A 20,770-nucleotide genomic window follows, 5' to 3' on the forward strand; every position below is an offset into this window, starting at 1 on the left:
CAGTCTTAAAAATTCTTATAAATTCTCCAGAATGGAGTGGCTAAATGGTAACTAAAATGTCATGCAGGGAAATGGAGCATTCAACTCTTCATGCAAACTGCAGCCTTTAGGAAAATACTGCACAAAGGGCACAGTGTTCAGGATGCACATCCAGATTGGGCAAAACCTACACAGCTTGAGTGCAAAAAAGTGTCCTCACTTGCAGGCAGGGTGCCCTAATCACTAGGCTACCAGTTGATTTAGGATCAGAGGACTGAACACAGAATGCAGATGATAATGCACTCCTACTGATCCCAGAGTTGAACACACGTGACTGCGTGACTCCACACTGCAGTGTTTTAGACAATCAGCACTATTCAAGCCTCTGCTTTATTCATGTTAAATAATTACTGGATCAGCATCCAGCCTTTTCCTTTCCAGGGTGAGCAAAGCAGCTATTAGACAAACAGTGTTCATACAAACACACATACTCGAGCCCCAGAAATGCTTGATTGCTGTGTGCAGATTCAGTTCTGACAAGCTCTGGCAATAGTGGAGATACTGGCCTGAAATTCTTTAAGCAAAAACATTCAACTCAGCCCAGTTCCCTCAATATGCTCTGGGAATATCTAGCTAATGAGCTCCTCCAGGCACAGCGGTAAGAAATACCAGGCTTAAGGTAAAATGCTTAAGGTATGAGCTAGGCTGCAGGGCAATCACCTCAGAAGCACACCTGAGAATGATTTAAAGCTGTTTTGGAGCTCTGGGAAGCTTTGAAATACAAATTTAAGAATCCCAAAAGCTCCAGCTATCTCTAAGACTGAACAGCAGCTGGTTTTGGGGACTGCTGCTTGCTGCTTGTGATTTAAGCATGCAAATTGTGAGTGAAGCAGGAATGAAAATTCCAGTCATTTACACTGACCTAATGCTTAGTCTTTCACTCGGTGCAATCCTGCACTGACAGTGGAAATTTCTGAATTTATCCTAATATTTGTCAACAGTACTAAATCCATCAAAAATATGTTAGTTAGAACCATGGGTCTGTTCTGGATCCAGGTATGAAAAACTACATCAACCGTGGGGTTTCTATGTTCTTGTTACTATCTTTGATTTTGTTCCATAAAGAGAAGCAGAAAGAGAAGCGGAAATCTGCAGGTTCTCATAAACCAGCATATGAAACCAGAGCAGAGCTGCTGCTTAAAATGGGAACTGTTTGGAGTTGTATGTAAGACACAAGAGTTGACTTGAAGAACAGTCATTAACAAATCCAGCTACAGTTGACAAATGTAGGCCCATGTTCACAAAGATCAAATGACAATCTACAGATCTCCACCAGCCTTCTAAAGCATGTGACAAATGGCATCAATTCACAATACTTCTTTCAGCAGAAAAGAATGAAGTTTAAGGAAACAGGAATAAAAGCTCAGAGCAGCACAGTGGGAAATGTTTCTATTTCACTCCCACAGAATGCAAGAATAATCCTGTGAAACTTCAGTAAATGCTTTTTAAAAACAATTCTGGTTTGTAAAAACATTCCTAACTAAAATAGTGTTTATCCAATGATGAGTAAGTGAAAAGAGCTGAAATAAGAATATAAACATTTGAGAGTGATTGGAAAGGGAGAAATAGCGCAGGTCTTAAAGAGACTTGCTATCTGACTGTACTTGGCATTTTGGCCATGATAGGGCCATCCCAACAGTGTGTTTACAAGGGTGCAGGCAATTTCCCACCACAAATTTCCCGTTTTTTTAAATATGAAGAAGCAGTCATCACCCTTCTCTGCTCATCATCTGACTCAGGCTGTACCGATGGAGCCCTTCTCAGCATCAACCAACAGCTTCACCGTGGACCTTTACAGAAAGCTGGATGAAACATCCAAAGGACAAAACATTTTCTTTGCTCCTTGGAGTATTGCAACTGCTCTCGCTATGGTCCATCTAGGTGCAAAAGGTGACACAGCAATGCAGATAGCAAAGGTAAGCTCTGAAATCAGCAGTGTATCACCTTAAAGCTGGCTCCCACATGACATGCATTATTCACCTGCCTACACGGAACAAAAAGGAGCAACATGAGAGAACAGCGATTTGTTATCATGTTGGCTGCAAGAAATAACACTGCACGCAGTCCTGCAGGGCACTGTTCTTACAATTTACTTCCAAGAGCTCCCTTCTCTGCTACTACCTCTACATTCAGCTTACAATTAGTTGGCAGAGCAATACAATTGGTCTGGCAGAGTGAAGTTACTGACATTAGAGACATTCTCATTCTCCACACCCAGTTAGTAAGCTCTCTGAACCCAAGCTTGGCTGCACAGCAGCAACATCTTTCTTTGCTTGTGACATGGTTAGTCCATAAATAAGACAATACACCCATGAAGAAGGAATGGTTTAGACTGGATATCAGGGGGAAGTTCTTCACAGAGAGTGCTGAGGTGCTGGAACAGGCTGCCCAAGTGAGGCTGTGCCCCTTCCCTGGAGGTGTTCAAGGCCAGGTTGGATGGAGCCCTGGGCAGCCTGGTCTAGTATTACATGTGGAGGTTGGTGGCCCTGCCTGTGGAAGGGGGGTTGGAGCTTGATGATCCTTGGGGTCCCTTTCGACCCAAGCCATTCTGTTATTCTGTGAATAATGGGGGTATACTAGAAATGAAAATATGATACCACTTATGACTTTTGCAAAAATTTCAGTGTTGTACTCCTAGATTATATGCATTCACATATGCATTTCTCTGTGCAATGTACTTGAGTTGTACATTGGTGCCCCAATAGTAAGACTCTGAATCACACCGTGTTGTTTGTTCTGACTGACAATGATCTGAAAACAAATTTCACATTGCTAAGCATGACTTGACCATTTTTCCAAATAAATTCATGTCTGAGCAATCATATTGATATGTTGTTAAGTAGTGAATATGACTAAAATTTATATTATTATGGTATGGTTATAGAATCTAAATCTGGAGTAAGGTCTTGTTTTCTATAACTTTAAAAGACTTACAGGGTACAATCGCTAAATTATCCTAAGTAGAAAACTAACATCATTACATAACACTAGAGCACTTTTATCTTCACAGAACAAACCGTTCTTAGGAAAATCTATCACTGCCACAGGTTCTTCATTTTAACCAGACTGCAAGAGAAGAAAGCCCTTCTGAGAGGACAGCATCTTCTCTGGGGAGACCAAAGAAAAGAGACATGGTATTTATTTCGACAAGACTCAGAGAAACACGTCTCTGAGAATGGGATAGCTCAGCACCACTGCTTTAACCTTCTAAAATTTGTCTATACCCACTGTCCCATTTCAGTAAGAACTATGCATAAAAAATGTGAACAAGCAGGTAATATTACTGCAAAACTCACGAACTCAGAACTTCAAAGCAGAACAGAGACACTGATTGACTTTCACATTTGTTACTTGCTTTTAGTTGGTCTATGGCAATAGGAATAACTAATATTCCTACTAACTTCAGGATTATTTTTTTTTCCGGACTGTAAAACAGCCATTGCCTTCACATCTGACTCCACTCCTGCCCTCTTAAACTCCGTTCCACCTTTGCCATGCATCACACATCAGACAAACAAAATGCCCCTCTCAGCTAACACACTGATTTACCCTTGCTCATCAGCTCCACAAAGACTTGACAGCAAGATGAACTGCACAGAACTTTTTTTTTTTTCTTCAAACGGACTCCTTAAGCTTCAAAAGTCTGTAAACTCAAACAAGCTGCATTTTTTTAGCACAGAAATTAAAGGAGAGCTCAAAGAAACCAAGTCAGAAAAACTGGAAATAAAAAGGAGCGGTTACACCATTCTCCATCTGGATTAATATTCAAGACAAAGCGTTATGTCCACGTTCATTTTAGCTATTCACTGCCTTTGTAAGTTGTAGCAAGGTCTGCCTGGTGAAGTCCTCCAGACATTTCTCTCCATGACCTCTTCACTATGTTCCCATTGCCTTGCAAAACCTATCTACTATTCCGTTCTCTGACTACCAATTTCTTCCCCACATGTTCTTTCTGGAAGCCTGTATCTCAGCTAGCGTGAAAAAATATCAGAGCAAGGAATGCCTCCCCACCAATCTTACAACAAGTCCCCATGCACCAGCAGCAAAGAATCTCAGTGTCAGAATCTCAGTGTCTCACATGTAGTGCATGGTATTTGCCACAGAGCAGGCAATTATACTGAATTGGCTCATAGGGAGCAGGGGACAAGCAGCTTACCCCCATAGTACCAAAGCCACAGCTGACAAGAAAGATCCTGCTCTCTAAAACCATCAACACCCACATTCTGGACAGGCTCCTTCCAAATTCCAAACAGCAACAGCAAAATTCACATCAAACAGAAAATCCGAATCAACTCCATTTCCTGACATTAGTGCCCGTCTGAACAGAGTAGCTCCTCAAAAGCTGCAATGCTGCCTTAATGATTTTTGTAATAATCAAAATTAGGCTTGAGTGTGACTGAAACGAGGTCATCCAATGATGATCCTGGGTGCACCATCTGAGGACAGCTGATGTCCTCAAAGGTGTAAGCAGCTCCACAGAATGAAATCATAACCCCAGAGGCATAAAACATTTTATCCAGTTACGCACAGTGCTGCAAAAGTGACAGATAGCCTACGACGAGCTCCATCCTGCACACGCTTTCTAAATTGAAACGATCTGGGGATTTTAAATAACCACAGCAGGCGTAACGCTTCAGACATAAATATTTCCGTACTAATTGGTGCCTCTCTCCAAGGGTGCTGAGTATGAGGAAACTGAAAACATCCACTCTGGCTTCAAAGAATTCCTTTCTGCCATCAACAGACCTAGAAACACTTACTTACTGAAAAGCGCTAACCAACTGTTTGAGGACAAGACCTACCCATTACTGCCTGTGAGTTGAACATTTCTGCTTAAGAATATTTTTACAGAAAGAGCATTTGACATACATATCTGACAATCACAATTTTCCAAATGTTCTGCCTTTTAAATCTACTGCAGCCTTTAGAACTGTAAGAGTTCTACAGCTGAACTACACGAATCTCTTTCCTCCTTCTCTTAGTTTCCAGCCTTTTAAACAAGACCTTTCTCTGCGGTCCCATGGATACTCAGCTTCCTCAAAAGCCTTTGGTGAGAAGTCTTCCAAAATGCCTTTTGGTAATCCAGATTGGCTGTAGTGGTTTGACCTTGTCATTTGTAGGCTTCTTGTCACCTTCAAAAACCTCCAAAAGGTTTGTGATGTAGGACTTCCTATTACAGAATGCTGTTTCAATACACCATGCTCATCTACATGCCCAGTAGGCCCGCTTACTCATTTGCCCTGAGCAGACTCATGAGTTTGTAATTCCCTGTATCTTTGAAATCTTTTTAAGAAATGACATTGTATTAATCACCTTCCAGCTCCTTGGAAGGTACTGTTAAATGAGGTTACCGTTCTTTCATCTTGGAGGTAGTTTTAGTCTCCTGAGTAATTATTCAGTCATTAAATTAAATCAGTCCTACTGAATGCTTATTGCTCACATTCTACACAATTTTGTGTAACTATGGTTTAAGACTAATCAAGGGATTTCCTGCTGGGAATTTCCATGAACAACTTCGCAGAAGACAGCAGTGTAAAAGTCAGTTCTAGTTTATTCTACCATCACGTTCCCTTTATGTCTGACCCTCTATTGACCTCACAAACTCTTGGCAGCTTCCTTGACTCTGAAGCAAATGTGAGGCTATTCTTCCTCTTGTACTGAATATCATAAAACATAATACACACATACACTTCAAGCTCTTCTGAGAAATAAAAAAAAATTTTTTTTAAAAAAGTGTAGAATGTTTATTTCACGGGATCTCAAAATTGCAAATTTGTACATTGGATTTAAAACACAAAAATCTGAAGTACTGTTTTCTGTGAAACACAAATACTGAACTTTGAGCAGTCCTTGCTCATTATTTAATATAGAATCATAATCACAGAATGGCCTGGGTTGAAAAGGATCACAAAGATCATCCAGTTTCAACCCCCTGCTACATGCAGGATTGCCAACCACCAGACCAGGTTGCCCAGAGTCACATCCAGCCTGGCCTTGAATGCCTCCAGGGATGGGGCATCCACAGCCTCCTTGGGCAACCTGTTCCAGTGCATCACCACCCTCTGAGTGAAAAACTTCCCCTAAAATCTAACCTAAACCTCCCCTTAGTTTAAAACCATTCCCCTTCATCCTATCACAGTCCAACCTTGTAAACAGCCGTTCCCCCTCCTGCTTATACGCTCCCTTCAAGTACTGGAAGGCCACAATGAGGTCTCCGCAGAGCCTTCTCTTCTCCAACCTAAACAAGCCCAGTTCCCTCAGCCTTTCTTCATAGGAGAGGTGCTCCAGCCCTCTGATCATCTCAGTGGCCATCATCATAGAATGTATCAGAATTTATTTTAAGAGTTATCTAGTTTCAGATGAATTACATTTTCTTCAAGTCTCTATTAGTAGATTGCATTATCTGTTGAAATTATCTTTTTTACTATTTTTGTGCTTAAATTTAACTATATACGCACACATTTTCCATTTCTATCGTTCAGAAATTTTTAGAACTCATCACAAAATACTACCAAGCAAAGCCACAAGCTGTGAACTTTAAGACAGATGTGGAACAAGCCAGAGCACAGATCAATTCCTGGGTTGAAAACGGAACTGAGAGTAAGTATTGCTTTTGCAACTTTTTCTTCTCTGACTTCAAAATCATTTGCGTTTCCACTTGAATTGCTCTTGCAGTAAAGGATCCATAAAGGATAGAAACCAGGGGGAAAGGATGAATAAATTGCAGTTAAATGTCTTGAAGGATGCCTACCACCAAAACTAACTGTTGCCCCTTGCAAAGCCTTTCCCTTGACTCTTCACATCATATCCTCTTCTGAATTATTTCTGTTCACAAGGAAGCAAAAGTAGATACTGGATGAGTCCACTCTGATTAATGAAGTTTTATTTCTGCAAGCTTCAATTGGTTGCAGCTAACTTCACAGAAGCTCTTCTTCAGAAAAGCTTTACACACTTAACATCTTTTACTACTAAAACTGAAGTAAATGTTCTTAAAAATAGCGATGCTTCAAAAGCCTTTTATATACGTACACCATGAAAAATGTACAGGGGAAAAATCTCAGTGCAAACACTTTTGCTAGATAGCTACGCACAGAGAAAGCACATCTGAAACTGGTGAGTCGTGCAGTCATACTGAATTAACAGTTCTATTTGATTGATTTTTAAGGGAAGATCCAGAATCTGCTACCTGCAGGATCTCTTGATTCTCATACTATATTGGTCTTAGTAAATGCTATTTACTTCAAAGGAAACTGGGAAAAGAGATTTCGGAAAAAAGATACATCTGAGATGCCCTTCAGATTAAGCAAGGTAAATTCCTTCAAAATGTCTATTATTGCAGAACAAGAATTCCCTAAATATTTCATGTGCATTTCATACGCCACTGCAACAGCACTCATAGTAGAAGCAGATGGTATAAACTCTGAGAACAGCAACACTGAAAATAAATCAACAGTCTCACTTACACAGATGCACAAGAATGGATTTTCAGGTAAGTTAGTAACTTCTTGGAACCAAAATAATTGAAAACACCATGGTTAAGCAGCTTAAGGACAAGACGAGATTTCTCTAAGTACTGAGATACCATTTTCAGAAGAAATTCAGTTACTTCTGAGAGCAGTACTTGGACACCTCGGTCTCTTTTCATGCCTTTCAGACAGAGGCTGTATAATCTGAGCTCAACTAATCTAAACTCAATGTTCTTTCCAAATACCCTGCCCATTGCGTAGAACCTCATGGGGAATTTCCAAGAGGGTTTGTCATTCTAGCCAGGTGCACACGGATGATGTGTTCATCACGCACTGTGGGCACAACCAAGCTTACAGTATTTCAGTGATTGTGCTCGGACAATTCCCAGTAGCTGACAGCATGCATATTTTTGGCTTGTGTCAAAGGTGAGCAAAAAGAATTTTCAATCGAAACACTTACCTTGTTTGACATAGATTATGAGTGCAAACACCTTCTGTATGCCTGGTGATGTCAAGCAACTGTGTCGATACTGTGGTTGTGTTATCTGAAAACTACTACGCTACATGTGCAGTTTTAGGACCTGTAATCGAACGTGGTGCACAGAAAGGGTTTCGTTCACTGGGTGGCTGATAGCAAAGCCTGCTAACAGATAAGCTTTTGCACTTATGTAACAATGGAAAAGAGAGAGTGGATACATCACTGGTCTCTGAACATAATACAGCATAACAGTTCAGAAGATTATTGTGTAATATAATTTCTTCTAGTAATCCAAACTTCTACAGTTTGGGAAAGAGAAAAAGCTAGCAGAGGTCACAGCAAATATGGTTCATAAGTAAATTCAATCAATCAGCACTGTCTGGAAGTATGCAAAAGAGCTGATGACATCCAGAGAATGAAAGTCTGGATTTTTTTTCCTCCCAATCAACACATTCACTTGAGAAATGTAAAGTTTTGGGAAAAACTTGAAACATACGAAGTAGTTACTTGCCTATCAAAGCTAACTCTTTCAAAAGAGTGAAAATACATTGCATGTAATTACATTATCAGGTAGTGTCCATGCCTTTTTTTTTTTTTTTTTTGGGGGAAGATCTCTGTGACTTTAAAACAGGAGAAATGGCACTGGAGAAGTATTCAAATGATGCTGAGTCTTATACTTCTTTACAATTTTTTTGCCTTAAGTTCAGCAAAGCAAGTATTCTTTACCATTCACCTTATGGAAAAAAGTACAATTTCTTTTTTTTTCTTTTTTTTTTTTTAAACATCTGAATCATTTCACAGACCAAGACTAAACCAGTACAGATGATGTTTCTGAGAGATACATTTTTGATACTCCATGAACAAACAATGAAATTCAAAATTATTGAGCTGCCGTATGTGGAAAATGAAGTCAGCATGTTCATACTCCTACCAGATGACATCAGTGATAACACTACTGGGCTGGAGCAGGTAAAACTGACATACTGCATCACATGCACTACAAAGCACCAACAGAAATCAATGAAAACAGTGAGGAAGAATGAACTTCAAATGACACAACGACTTCTCAGTCTAGGTTTCGGGTCATGTTAATGATGTAAACATATTAATCTACCTGACGACACATCTAAAAAAGTATACTCCCTCAACCTATTTGGCGCCTCCTTTTCTATCTCCAGAACAGCAGAATAATGAAAGCAAGAACCAAGTCTAAACCACCATGTCCTAGAATTAATCTTCTGAGAGCTCTACTCATCAATTTTATGTCATCTGCAGTCCGGATTTCCACCTTATATTTTCTAATGCTGCTTCTCAAATTCAGTGCTGACTACCTTGACCCATGAGGTACGAACAGCCACTCATGATCATGCTGAGATTAGCTTCTGAATCTAAATACATCAGGCAAACATCTTTTTATTTGTTCTTGAGGTTCCACGCATTCCACTTAGCGCTACTAAGAGAAATACCTTATATATTTACACGTACCACGCACTTATTAATATGGTTAAGCTGGACACTGCATAAAAGCAATACTTCTCATATCTGCTTCCAAAATAATGAATTATTCGGAAGGTTCACTCTACACCTCACTGCATTTAAGGAAATAGATAGGAGTATAGGTCACTCAGCACTATGCTGAGACCATATCCTAGTGGATATTCAGCTGTACCCACAGCTGGTAGTTGGACCTTTTAAATATAGAGCATTAGACACCAGTGTGTGCATGCCTTATTTTTTCCTGTTGTATCATGTATTCTTCTAAAATTCATTGCAGGTAGAAAGAGAGCTGACCCACGAAAAATTAGCTGAATGGTCAAACTCAGCCATGATGATGAAAGTCGAAGTTGAACTCTACCTGCCCAAGTTCAAGATGGAAGAAAATTATGATCTTACATCCACTTTGAGCAACATGGGGATCCAAAATGCTTTTGACCCTGTTCAGGCTGATTTCACAAGGATGTCAGCAAAGAAGGATCTCTTCATATCAAAAGTTATTCACAAAGCTTTTGTGGAGGTCAGTGAAGAAGGTACTGAGGCAGCAGCTGCCACAGGTGTCCTAGTGATGAGGTCAAGAACACCTAGAGTAATTTTCAAAGCCAACCACCCTTTTCTCTTCTTCATCAGACACAACAAATCCAAAACCATCCTCTTCTTTGGCAGACTCTGCTCACCTTAGAGTTACTCCCTGCTCTACAGAGCAAGAGATGCTGGCTTGCCAGCTCAGGGGCAGAGCTCCGTACTCCTGCTGCAGCTGAGGGGACTGAGACCTGCACTCTTTCTGTGCATATTCCACAGCCAGAGGCAAAGCTTCAGCTACTCCAGATAGCTACAGCCGTGCCTGTGGGTGCAGCACATACGAACACGAGGCACTCTCTTCACTCGCACAAGCAGAGCACCTGATTCAGATGCATCTTCACACTCCCGCCCTGCCACAATTAGCCCCTGCTCCTCTTTAGCTTTTCACTGGCTCTTTGCGTTACAGAGGCAAACACAGCCCAAGCTGAAGCCTTCACCAGTTCACCTCCATTCCACTGACTGCCCCGAAGAAATAACCAGCACGCTCCACGCGGGCTGCTTCCTCTCACAGTCGCAGGTGTGGCAGAAGAGCCTGACCCACGCTGCTGACTACACAAAGCAGCGCCTGCTTCAAACGTAGCAGTACTACTAATAAACGACCCCTCGCAGCTTAGTTGTGCTTTCTGTCGGCTCTACCAGGAGGGGGAGGCAGAAGGGGAAATCAGGCAGCGAGGCGAGCACCGCGAAGGCACGAAGGGCTCCGAGCCAAGATGGCCGCCTCTCACCGCCGCGGGGAACGGCTCAAGGCCGCCGTCCGCAGCTCAACTCCAACCCGCTCCCCCACGATGGGCGGCCCGTGGCTGGGCAAAAACTTCCGGGAGAAGGGCGGGGCAGAGATCGGGGCAACGTTTGTGCTCGGTTGGGTGAGTGCGGAGCGTCTGCGCTGTCGTTTTCTGCGGGAAGCACGCGTTGGTTTTTTGAGGGGAGGCGACGGCATTCCCCTCTCGGCGGCGCTCCGAGCGGTTTCAGCGTGCCAGGCTGCCGGGCGTTGGCCGAGTGCTGGCGGCGGGAGGGGTCTCGCAGTGCTCCGCAGCCCTGTCATCCGGCCCTGTCTCTGGGTTTTGTGGCAAACAGGCGTAAATCGATGGAGAGGCGCGAGCTTCAGCCTGCTCCTGAGCCGCAGGGAGAGCGCGGACAGTTGAGCTGCGCCCAGCCTTATTAGCGCTGTAAGGTGCTCGGCGTTAAATCGCTCCTGCTTCAGGCAGAACGGGAGGACTGTTTCAGTGCGAGTTTCTTTTTTTTGTCGGTGTTTTTATGGTTACGGGCAGAGGGAAAAATGAGTACAGCTGCAGCTGTTGAACGTAGCGAAGCTCCTGCCGAGAATTTGTCTTAGGGGAAACATGCCTGCGGAAACTTGCTGCTACCTCTTGTTTGAGGTGATGAATCATAAATACAAAGTAGGTGTTGGCTCTGTTTTATAGCAACGTACCAACACTAAGCACTGCCTTAGGGGAAAAAAAAACAAAACATCTTTATTGCTAGCTGATATCCTGCAATGTCAGCTGGCACTTATCTGTAATTTACTCTGCTTTCTGGTACTCCTTGCACCTTCCTGCAGGTGTGTAGCATAACTTCGGGCTAGTTAGCTACCTGCTCGGCTGACGTATGTGAAGTCTCACAAGCACTGAGCTACGTATGTGCCATGAAGTTCCAAGTAAATAGTTTACTAATCTGTTTCCATGATGTAGACAATAAAAGGCAAACTGCAGAGGACTTTGATTTTGTACCACAGCAGGAAACTGCAGTAATCTGTCATGCTGACCAGATAAATTTCATTTGAATCCTATAGATCGACTCATTCAGTTGGTTTCTGGCAGACTGGCTGCTAGGTCTAGAACACTAGTGAAGAAGCAAGCTTGAAGGGAATACTGAAGATACGCAGACTTTGAGAAGGTGAGTTTGTAATTCTACCATTCAGATGCTTTTCTGCTTCGGTTTTCCTGTAAGGCAAGTAATTGTAGAGTCAGAGGAGACTTGTTCTGTCATATCATAGTATGCTCATCTCAAAAGATGTAGTATTATTTATTCCTTGAAGAAGACCAATGACTTTTCTCACTACCAGAAAGACATTGAGGCCCCGGAGTGTGTCCAGAGGACGACGATGAAGCTGTGGAGGGTGTGGAGCACAAGTGTTACGATGAGTGGCTAAGAGAGCTGGAATGGTACAGCCTGGAGAAGAGGTGGCTCAGGGGAGAGCTTACCACTCTTACAGTGATCTGAAAGGAGGTTGTAGTAAGATGGGGCTTGGCCTCTTCTCCAGGTAGCAGCAATAGGATGAGACAGGGTTGTTTCAAGTTGTGCCAAAGGAGGTTCACGTGGGATGTTATGGAAAACTGCTCAGAGTGGTGAGGCACTGAAAACAGGCTGCCCAGGAAAGTGGTGGAGTCATGTCTCTGGACATGTTTACGAAATGTCTAGATAGGGCACTGAAGCATGTGGGTTAGCAGACGTGGTGGGGATAGGTTGACATTTGGATTAGATGATTTTAGTGGTCTTTTCTTACCTTGATAATTATCTGTTTCTGTGCCAATGGGAATTGCTCTTGCTGCATATATATTTTTAAAACATAAAAACATTAACTGCCTCAAGTACATTGTATGGAATTTAAAATATTTATTCCACCAAACCAGTTTTTCATAACTTTCTACCCAAATCAAGATATTTGCTGTATGGTTTATATTGTGAAATGTAAAATAAATAGTTTGTCAGTTTGTGATCAAATAAATTTAAGCCAATCTTGTTTGGTTTTTTTTCTCCTAGGCTTTGAATGATGGATAGCCTCAGTACAGCTGTTTCCACTTTTGCTCTCGACCTCTTAAGAGAGCTGCATGAGAAAAACACCACAAAGAATCTGTTCTTTTCTCCTTTTAGTATTTCTTCTGCTTTGTCTATGATTTTGTTGGGTTCGAAAGGTAACACTGAATCCCAAATAGCAAAGGTATGTATCCAAACTTAATGTATTGGATTTAATGCATATATCATCTATTTGATAATATATAAACTACAGATCTGAGATTTGTGTTGCAATCTGTGACCTCTAATTGCTAAATTGTTACAGTCACTCTGGCCTCAGAGGTCAGAAGTCTTCCTGAAGTATGTACATAAGCAGAACCTGTTTCTACAGAATTTATGTACAGGAGGACTTCCTGCAGTGTGAAATTAAGAGATTCCTGGTTTTTGGGATGTTTGGGTTTTTGTTTGTGATATGGAGATCTTCCTTTTATATGTCATTAAGAGGCAGCTGGGATTTATTTATTTATTTATTTTTACTTAAATATTTGTATTTGTAGAGCCAGAGATGAATCTCCAATAAGAGGAAATAATCCATTATCTTTTTGGGCTTAATATCAGACTATGCATACTTCAAAAATGTAGCCAGATAATCAAGAGAAAGAATATCCAACATATAAGCATGTCACATTAAACAGTCCCAGATTTTGAGAAACAAACAAACAAACAAAAAAAAAACACCAACCAGTTGCGTGTTCAGTGTACTAGCTTATGTTTTCACAACCTGTAGTCTTAATCCTGGAACTTGCAGAAGAAAGAAGTGATACAGAGCTAAGAACATTGCTCTGAAGTTCAGTGAGTACCCCAGCAAAGATTCAGAACAAGGCAAAGCTGCATGGCCAATGAAAAGTAAAATTCGTAATGTAAATTTGTAATCCAGTGACCTGGAGAGCAGTTTGGGAGTGCAGTGGTGGGCCTGTTGTAACAGGGTAGGGTCAAATCTATCATTAAGTAGTGCACTTTATTCTATGTTCACTAAGGTGCTGCCTGCCTCTCTCTTTCTGGTGTTGTAATTTGGAGTAGGTCATCAATACTTTTTCATTTGTACCTATGGTAGTAGTCAAGAGGAAGAATGAGGATGAAGCTGAAATGTTGTTTTAATGGGAATTTAAATGTTTGCTGTGTTAACATCAGCTCCAGCAGTGTATTTCCTGTTATCACTTGAAGGATCAGATTTGCATCTAAGGTATTTAATAAGATCCTTTGATGCTATTATAATCAATGTGAAAAATTATGTGGAGGTTTTTTTTTTTTTTTTGTTTTTTTTTTTTTTTTTTTAACTTCAGGCTCCTTTGTTTCTGGATTTTAAGTGAGTTTTCCTAGGCTTTGTAGGGCGGAGATCATAAAGCCTAATTTCTCTAAGAACTACCATGTGCAGCATTAAGAAAAGGGCAGAATGTGTCTGCACTCAGACTTCTTTGGAAGCTAGATGGATTCCTTAGACAGCAGGGGGGTAAACCAAGTAACCTTCATAGCTCCCTTCCAATCTCAACCGTTCTGTGATCCTCTAACACTTGGACAGAATGAAGATAAATACACTCACTTTTCGGCAGCATAACTTCTTACTCATACAACATCAGTCTGGGTGCACTGTATGTGACTTGTGCAATGAAAAATCTGCTGGCTTCAAGTCTCAGATTTTAAGCCCAAAACTCATGTGAAAACAAAACAATTGTGCTGAAGCAAGTGTGTCAGAGATGGCAAAGACTCCACAGAAGGTATTTGTCTCTCTGCAGGTGCTTTCTTTGAACAAAGCTGAGGATGCTCACAATGGGTACCAATCGCTTCTCTCTGAAATTAACAACCCTGAGACCAAATACATCCTCAGAACTGCTAATCGACTTTATGGAGAAAAGACATTTGAGTTTCTCTCAGTAAGTAAACATTAAATTTGAGTGTTGTGAGGTATAATGTACTTGCTAGCTATTTCCCCTGAAGTTTAGATAAAGGCTTTGGGTTTACTTTCCAAATTTTTCTAGGCTGAGACCTACCAACCTGACAGTCTATGCAAAAGGCAGGATGTTAACCGAATGGAGAAGCTACTTTCAGATTATATGAATGCACAACTGGTACAAAAACGTGAAATTCATCAGACTCTGAATCCCCAGGTTTCATGATCCATTTTTGGTGGCTTCTAGGATCAAATGATTGACAAATCTCCTTGCCTTTGATAACCTGTAACTATGATGAAAAATAACTGCTACTGCTATCCAGCATGGGTAGAACTTTGTAGTTTCTTTTCTTTTAATCAAGTAATCCAGAGAACGTGCTGAGAGGAGTATGTGTCTCTTTATATTTTCCATATAAGTGCGTATACACTTAAAAGGGTCATAAGTACTGTTATTCATGTTTCTTCAGATGCTTTCCTAGTTGTAGAGGTATGGATCTGATTTGTTTTTGAGAGTGTTACAGAGTTGTGTGTCTAAGAAGTCCTGCAGGAAAACAGATGCTGTTACGCTGTCACTATGGTGCTCTCTTGTTATTCGTACTAATTTATAGTCTGTTTTTAATAAAAATGCTGGTTTCATTCCACTGCTAGATTAAAATTACGTGGATTATACTCTAAATGTTTAATCTGTGAATAAGATGTCCCTATATTAAACTCACTATATATTCTCACTATAATAAATTGTTTTTCCTCCAATCTAAAAATTTTCTGTTAGCCTGGGAGTTTTAGCAATGAAGTTTATATAGGGACAAGCTTATAACATTGTATGTTCTCTCATTCAAGCAAAAAGAAAACAACCCAGACAATCATTTCTCAGTTGAGTACTGTAGAATGTTGTGGTATATTAAAGAAGCCATTTGACTTAATAACATAAAGCTCAAAATAATTGATAAAACAACTGATAAAAACATGTCAGACAAAACCTGAATGGCTTTATATGAAGCTGAAGGAAGACAGGAAATAGATTTTTCTCAGTGTACTTAACATCTGTGGCTGAATGTCAATAAAATATATTGCTAAAAAGCTGTTTTAAACATTTCTGGCAGTCATTTATAGAATCGAGTCAGAAATTCTACCATGCTGGGCTAGAACAGGCTGACTTCAAAAATGCTGCAGAGGATTCCAGAAGGCAAATAAATGGCTGGGTGGAAAAGAAGACTGAAGGTGAGTGTTCTGCAGAACTCCCTGCTGTCTTTAATGTCAGCCAGGGCTTGCATAAACAGCTCTATCAAGGTGTAGTACTGTCATTTTTAAAACAAACAAAAACCTCACCCATTGAGCTCCGTCTCTGGTTGGGACATAATTCCCTTATCTAGTCTATCATTAGTACATATTAGATACTCAGTATTACAACAGTTGCTTATGTACCACTGTTCAATTTGTGTTTCCTAAAGGTAAAATTCAAAAACTGTTGTCAGAGGGAATTATTAATTCCATGACCAGACTTGTGTTGGTGAATGCCATCTATTTCAAAGGCAACTGGGAACAGAAGTTTGACAAAGAGTGCACAACTGAAATGCCATTTAAAATTAACAAGGTATGATATATTAATGTGCTGACAATGAAGCTCTTCGTAACATAGAAGAAAAAAACCTGTTCAAGTAGAGTTACCTAAAGTAGTCTGCATGGAGCTCCCTATACTCCATCCCCCTCAATATGAACACTCCATTTAGCTTCCCTTAAGTTTCACATAATTACTAAAAGCTTTAATATCACACACTTATTTTACACTCTCTCCTTTTTTCCTTTACTCCTCTTGTTTGTGTTTGAGAAATGTGGTGTGATACATGAACTTAGTACTGTAGAAGATGCTTGTATGAAGCTGCTAGGCTGTTTGAAAGTCATGACCAGTTTCACAGAAGTTGGTGAAATCGACTTTCAGTGTAAAACAGAACTTCCACGTGTGCAGAAATGTCTGAACACAGCAGTCATCTTCAGTCAGAATGCTTTTCTTTTTGCTGTGTTTCTACCAGTACAGTGATAGAAATGAAATGAGAGGAAGAAAAAAAATCTCTCTCCTCTGTAGGCCTCCATGCTTGACTTTCTTTTGCTTTGAAAAGTACAGCATGGCAATTGAGGACTTGTTTATTATCATTAGAATCATAGAATCATAGAATCAACCATTAATAGGCTACAGCTGGCCCTTAGAGGTCACTTTCCATCTCTGGATGTCCATCCAGGTGTCATGAGGGTGAACTGGTAATGTGAGCTGCTTAAGAACTCACCTGCTTAAAATAACCACTATACAAAATTGAAGCCCTTGTGCCTAATTTCAAACTTCAGTATATATATCCAAGAGTGCTTGAAACTGCTAATACCACTTTTCAAGCAGGGAATAGTAATATTGCTCTCACACTTCAGAAACCACTGGACTGACTTGTTCCTGTTAGAAAGGGAGGTTTATTATCAATTTCCCACAGAGGTGTCACACAAAGCCCAAGCTTATGTTCTTGCCTAGAGCTTTTTCCTCTTCCTCCTCAGGAGGCAAATCCAGTGCTGTTTCTCTGGGTATGAGTCTCAGCCTAGACCTTTTCCTTTGCAGACACACAGTTTTTGGGATGCAGATAGCTATTGGGAAAAGTTGTAAGATGTGAGACAGGGGATGCTGCCTTGGCTCATCGAGTAACACACTGTTAGATGTGCAAAGAACCACAAACTTCTTTCCTTACAAAACTAAGTGGCTTACATTTCTGTTTTCATCCTATTAACGACTAATCACCAGTGAGCTACAGAACTCAAGCAATTAAAAATCCAAGGTATAAACCTGAAGTTATTTTACAGTCTGTCCGGGAGTAGTTACTTTAGCACACAAATAGCCTTCTGAGCATTCTGTGACATCTATTTTATCTGTGACTTTTGCACTTTGTTGTGACTCACTGGATGATGCTAGTATGCTGTGTGGCCTTTGCTTATCCATCATTTTTATGTGTCACTGATTGCTGTTGCAAAATAATTTCTGACATTGTTTTCACAGTCAATGGCAGTCATGTATAGAATTGAGTCAGAAATTCAGTCTCAATAGTCTTTCCTCTAAAAACAAAAAATGGTGAAGGTAAGGGGAAGAAGGGATTAGGCTCCACTGAAAAGGAGGAAAGTAATGTAGACAAAAGTAACTGATGCTCCATGCAAAAATGGAGAGAGATGGGGGAGAAACAGTAGGAAGGTGAAAGATTTATTCCTCTGTGTGCCTTTTAACAATTGAAAGTGAGGCTAGAAGTTTCCTAGCGTTTGTATTACTTTATGTCATAGTACTTAGAACCACATGGAGTGAAATGAAGATATCAAAGTTGAAATTATTTTGTATTCATTTAAAGCAAGAAACATAAGCTCTGCTTATTACCAACTCTGTTTAGAGCTAGTCACTACTTCTAAAGTGAGCAAACATGTATTCTTGCTTCTTTACCCTAAAGCAAGTTTCACAGATATTTCCATACTAGCGATTACCAATTAAATCTCAGGGATTCTTACTTCTTATCTCTTGCTTTACAGAAGAGTGACTGTGCTATACTGTGTTATACAGTGTACTTAGTTCTCTGTGCAGTCAAATAGTAAAAAGCCCTAAGTAATATATGAAGCAGGCATCCAGTTACGACTGCCATGCCAGCCCAGTAGTAACTCTTGGTGTCTGCTTGTTTTTAGAATGAGACCAAACCTGTGCAGATGATGTTCAGAAAAGGTAAATATAACATGACCTATATTGGAGACTTGGAGACCCAAGTCCTTGAGATCCCTTACGTTGGTAATGAACTCAGTATGATCGTTCTACTCCCCGATGCAATTAAGGATGAATCTACTGGCTTGGAAAAGGTAAGTTGTTGAGCTTATTGCAAAGGCAGTTTATGTCCTGCCTTGAAAGAGAGTTTGCTATCGTGCATGTGTTTATAGTTCAGTTCCAGAGCTGTTGTATCACTGATGCTCAAGACAGACTGAAATGCTCCTTGTGTTTCTGCCCCTAAAGTGGCATGCCATTTATCACTACTGGCCAAGCTGTGTGCTGCCTCATTACAAAGAGGCTCTGAAAGAGGCCTCTTACTCATCAGAAGCAGGGGTTAGCCGTAGTTATGGTGAAGCCATAGTATGATGAGCACCAAATGAGAGGGAATTTGGGGCAGCTCTTAGGAAGTCCTTATTAGAAGTTCTACAGTTTGACCCATAGATCTTCTTACTGAAGATGTGGCAGGTTGTCACTGCCCTTCTACTTGGAAACTGCTCACACAATAATCCAAGTTCCCTTGTGTTATGTTGATAAGATACAGATCATGCTCTGGCCAATGGGTTAATAAGTTTTGGATTTTTTTCCTAATGCTGACTTTAAAAGGTGTTGTAAGCAGGCTTTGTCACCAGCCCATCAGCTGAAAGATCCTGAAAGGCTGAAGAACTGGGTTCAATTTGTTTGGGACCTTGTCATCAGTTCTCCTGTGCCTTTACTTTCTATATGTAGAATAAGGTTTTTACAATCTGATAGTATTTTAGAAACTGAACTTTACTGTATCTACCATCCCCCAAAAAACATACAGAATTGATCTCAGCTGAAGCAGTAGCCTCTACTAAGAAATAAAACTTGTACTTCGGGCTTCAGACCCTGTAAGCTCCTGAAAAGATGCATATTACATGTAATGTAAACACATACACAGGCAAAAGTAGAGATTAGTGTAAAACTTTAACTATTCTTATTTTAATTATCTAACATTGGGTTATGTTTTTTGTTTTTAAGCTGGAAAGAGAACTTACACATGAGAAGCTGATGGAGTGGATTAATCCTGAAATGATGGACAGTACAGAAGTGAGGCTGTCTTTACCCAGGTTTAAACTAGAAGAAAATTATGATCTGAAACCCATCCTGAGCAACATGGGAATGCGTGATGCATTTAACTTACAGGCAGCGAACTTCTCAGGAATCTCCTCTGGTAACGAGCTTGTGCTCTCTGAAGTGGTTCACAAGTCCTTTGTGGAGGTCAACGAAGAAGGCACTGAAGCAGCAGCTGCCACAGCAGGGGTGATGTTGCTCCGCTGCGCTATGATCGTTCCCAACTTCACTGCCGATCATCCCTTCCTCTTCTTCATCCGGCACAACAAAACTTCCAGTATTTTGTTCTGTGGCAGATTTTGCTCTCCCTAAAGAGACAGAAGAGCTGCCATTAGCACAGTGATGTGATTTCCTTTAGGGTAGAACTGCTCTTTTGCACTTATTACTTCTTTCCACTGTGCCTGAATCCCCTGATCTGGTTGTCGTTTTGGGCTTGCATAGAGTAACAAAGCTGCTTACACATACACAGCAGCTACCACTTAAAACAGCTGCCTTACAATTTGCACCTGAGTAGAGTTGTGTTCCTGCTGGCACAAGAAACATGAACATCCCACTAGCTCAGTGAACTTCCACCTGCCATGTATCTTGCTTTTTCTGGCCACTAGATAACAAGGCAACATTAAAAAAAGAAGCTGATTTTGTCTCTGACTATAGCGGAAGATATCTTAGGCTCTGCTCCCCATTTTTCTTCCTATCCCCACTTATTTTTTAACTTTCACTTTCTTTACTGTTTTGGTAATGGAGGGAGGCTTTGGCAAGCTGTTTCTAAGAGTTACTAAGCACCTGCACTAGACAGAGGTTTTATTGTAAGCGGATAGCTCTTATGCAAGAATAGGAATAAAAGTTTTGTTTGTAACAAGTGATCTTACAGGTTTTCATGGAATACTGTTAACACCACATGTGCCACCTGGGAATATTAGCTATCACTGGTTCATTAGTCTTTAAAAAAAAAAGTTTAAAAAAAAAAAAAACAAATGCCTATGAAGTATTTAAGTGACAGAGCTTTATTTTTTTTCCCAATCTTTGTGTATTTTTACCTATTCTGTGTTTGTTAAGCATCTTCATTAAACTGGATGCCAAAGGTTTCTTAACACAGTGATTTATTTGTTTTGCTGTTCTTGAAAGAATAAACAAACTTGTGAGTGCTGTGGGAGTCTGTTTCTTTT

The 20,770-nt window shown here is 40.5% G+C and overlaps 2 protein-coding genes across 2 annotated transcripts; both read left to right on the plus strand.

The window, feature by feature from the left end:
* The first annotated feature begins 1,733 nt into the window (after window positions 1-1,733).
* On the plus strand, window positions 1,734-10,200 carry LOC122171595 (heterochromatin-associated protein MENT-like). The gene is made up of 7 exons (XM_042839292.1): window positions 1,734-1,955; window positions 3,087-3,173; window positions 4,716-4,853; window positions 6,522-6,639; window positions 7,205-7,347; window positions 8,785-8,952; window positions 9,758-10,200. The coding sequence occupies exons 1-7, from the start codon at window positions 1,734-1,736 to the stop codon at window positions 10,157-10,159; spliced, it is 1,278 nt and encodes a 425-aa protein (XP_042695226.1). The 3' UTR covers window positions 10,160-10,200.
* A 623-nt stretch (window positions 10,201-10,823) lies between these two features.
* On the plus strand, window positions 10,824-20,750 carry LOC122154965 (serpin B6-like). Its single transcript, XM_042808598.1, has 8 exons — window positions 10,824-10,922; window positions 11,849-11,952; window positions 12,820-12,997; window positions 14,586-14,723; window positions 15,844-15,961; window positions 16,192-16,334; window positions 18,437-18,604; window positions 19,512-20,750. Exons 3-8 carry the CDS (start codon window positions 12,827-12,829, stop codon window positions 19,914-19,916), a joined length of 1,143 nt encoding a protein of 380 aa, XP_042664532.1. The 5' UTR covers window positions 10,824-10,922; window positions 11,849-11,952; window positions 12,820-12,826; the 3' UTR covers window positions 19,917-20,750.
* Window positions 20,751-20,770: the final 20 nt, after the last annotated feature.

This window comes from Centrocercus urophasianus, unplaced genomic scaffold, assembly GCF_019232065.1.
Source record: "Centrocercus urophasianus isolate 14NV4802_14NV808 unplaced genomic scaffold, USGS_Curo_1.0 seq_11, whole genome shotgun sequence".
Lineage (NCBI taxonomy): Eukaryota > Metazoa > Chordata > Aves > Galliformes > Phasianidae > Centrocercus > Centrocercus urophasianus.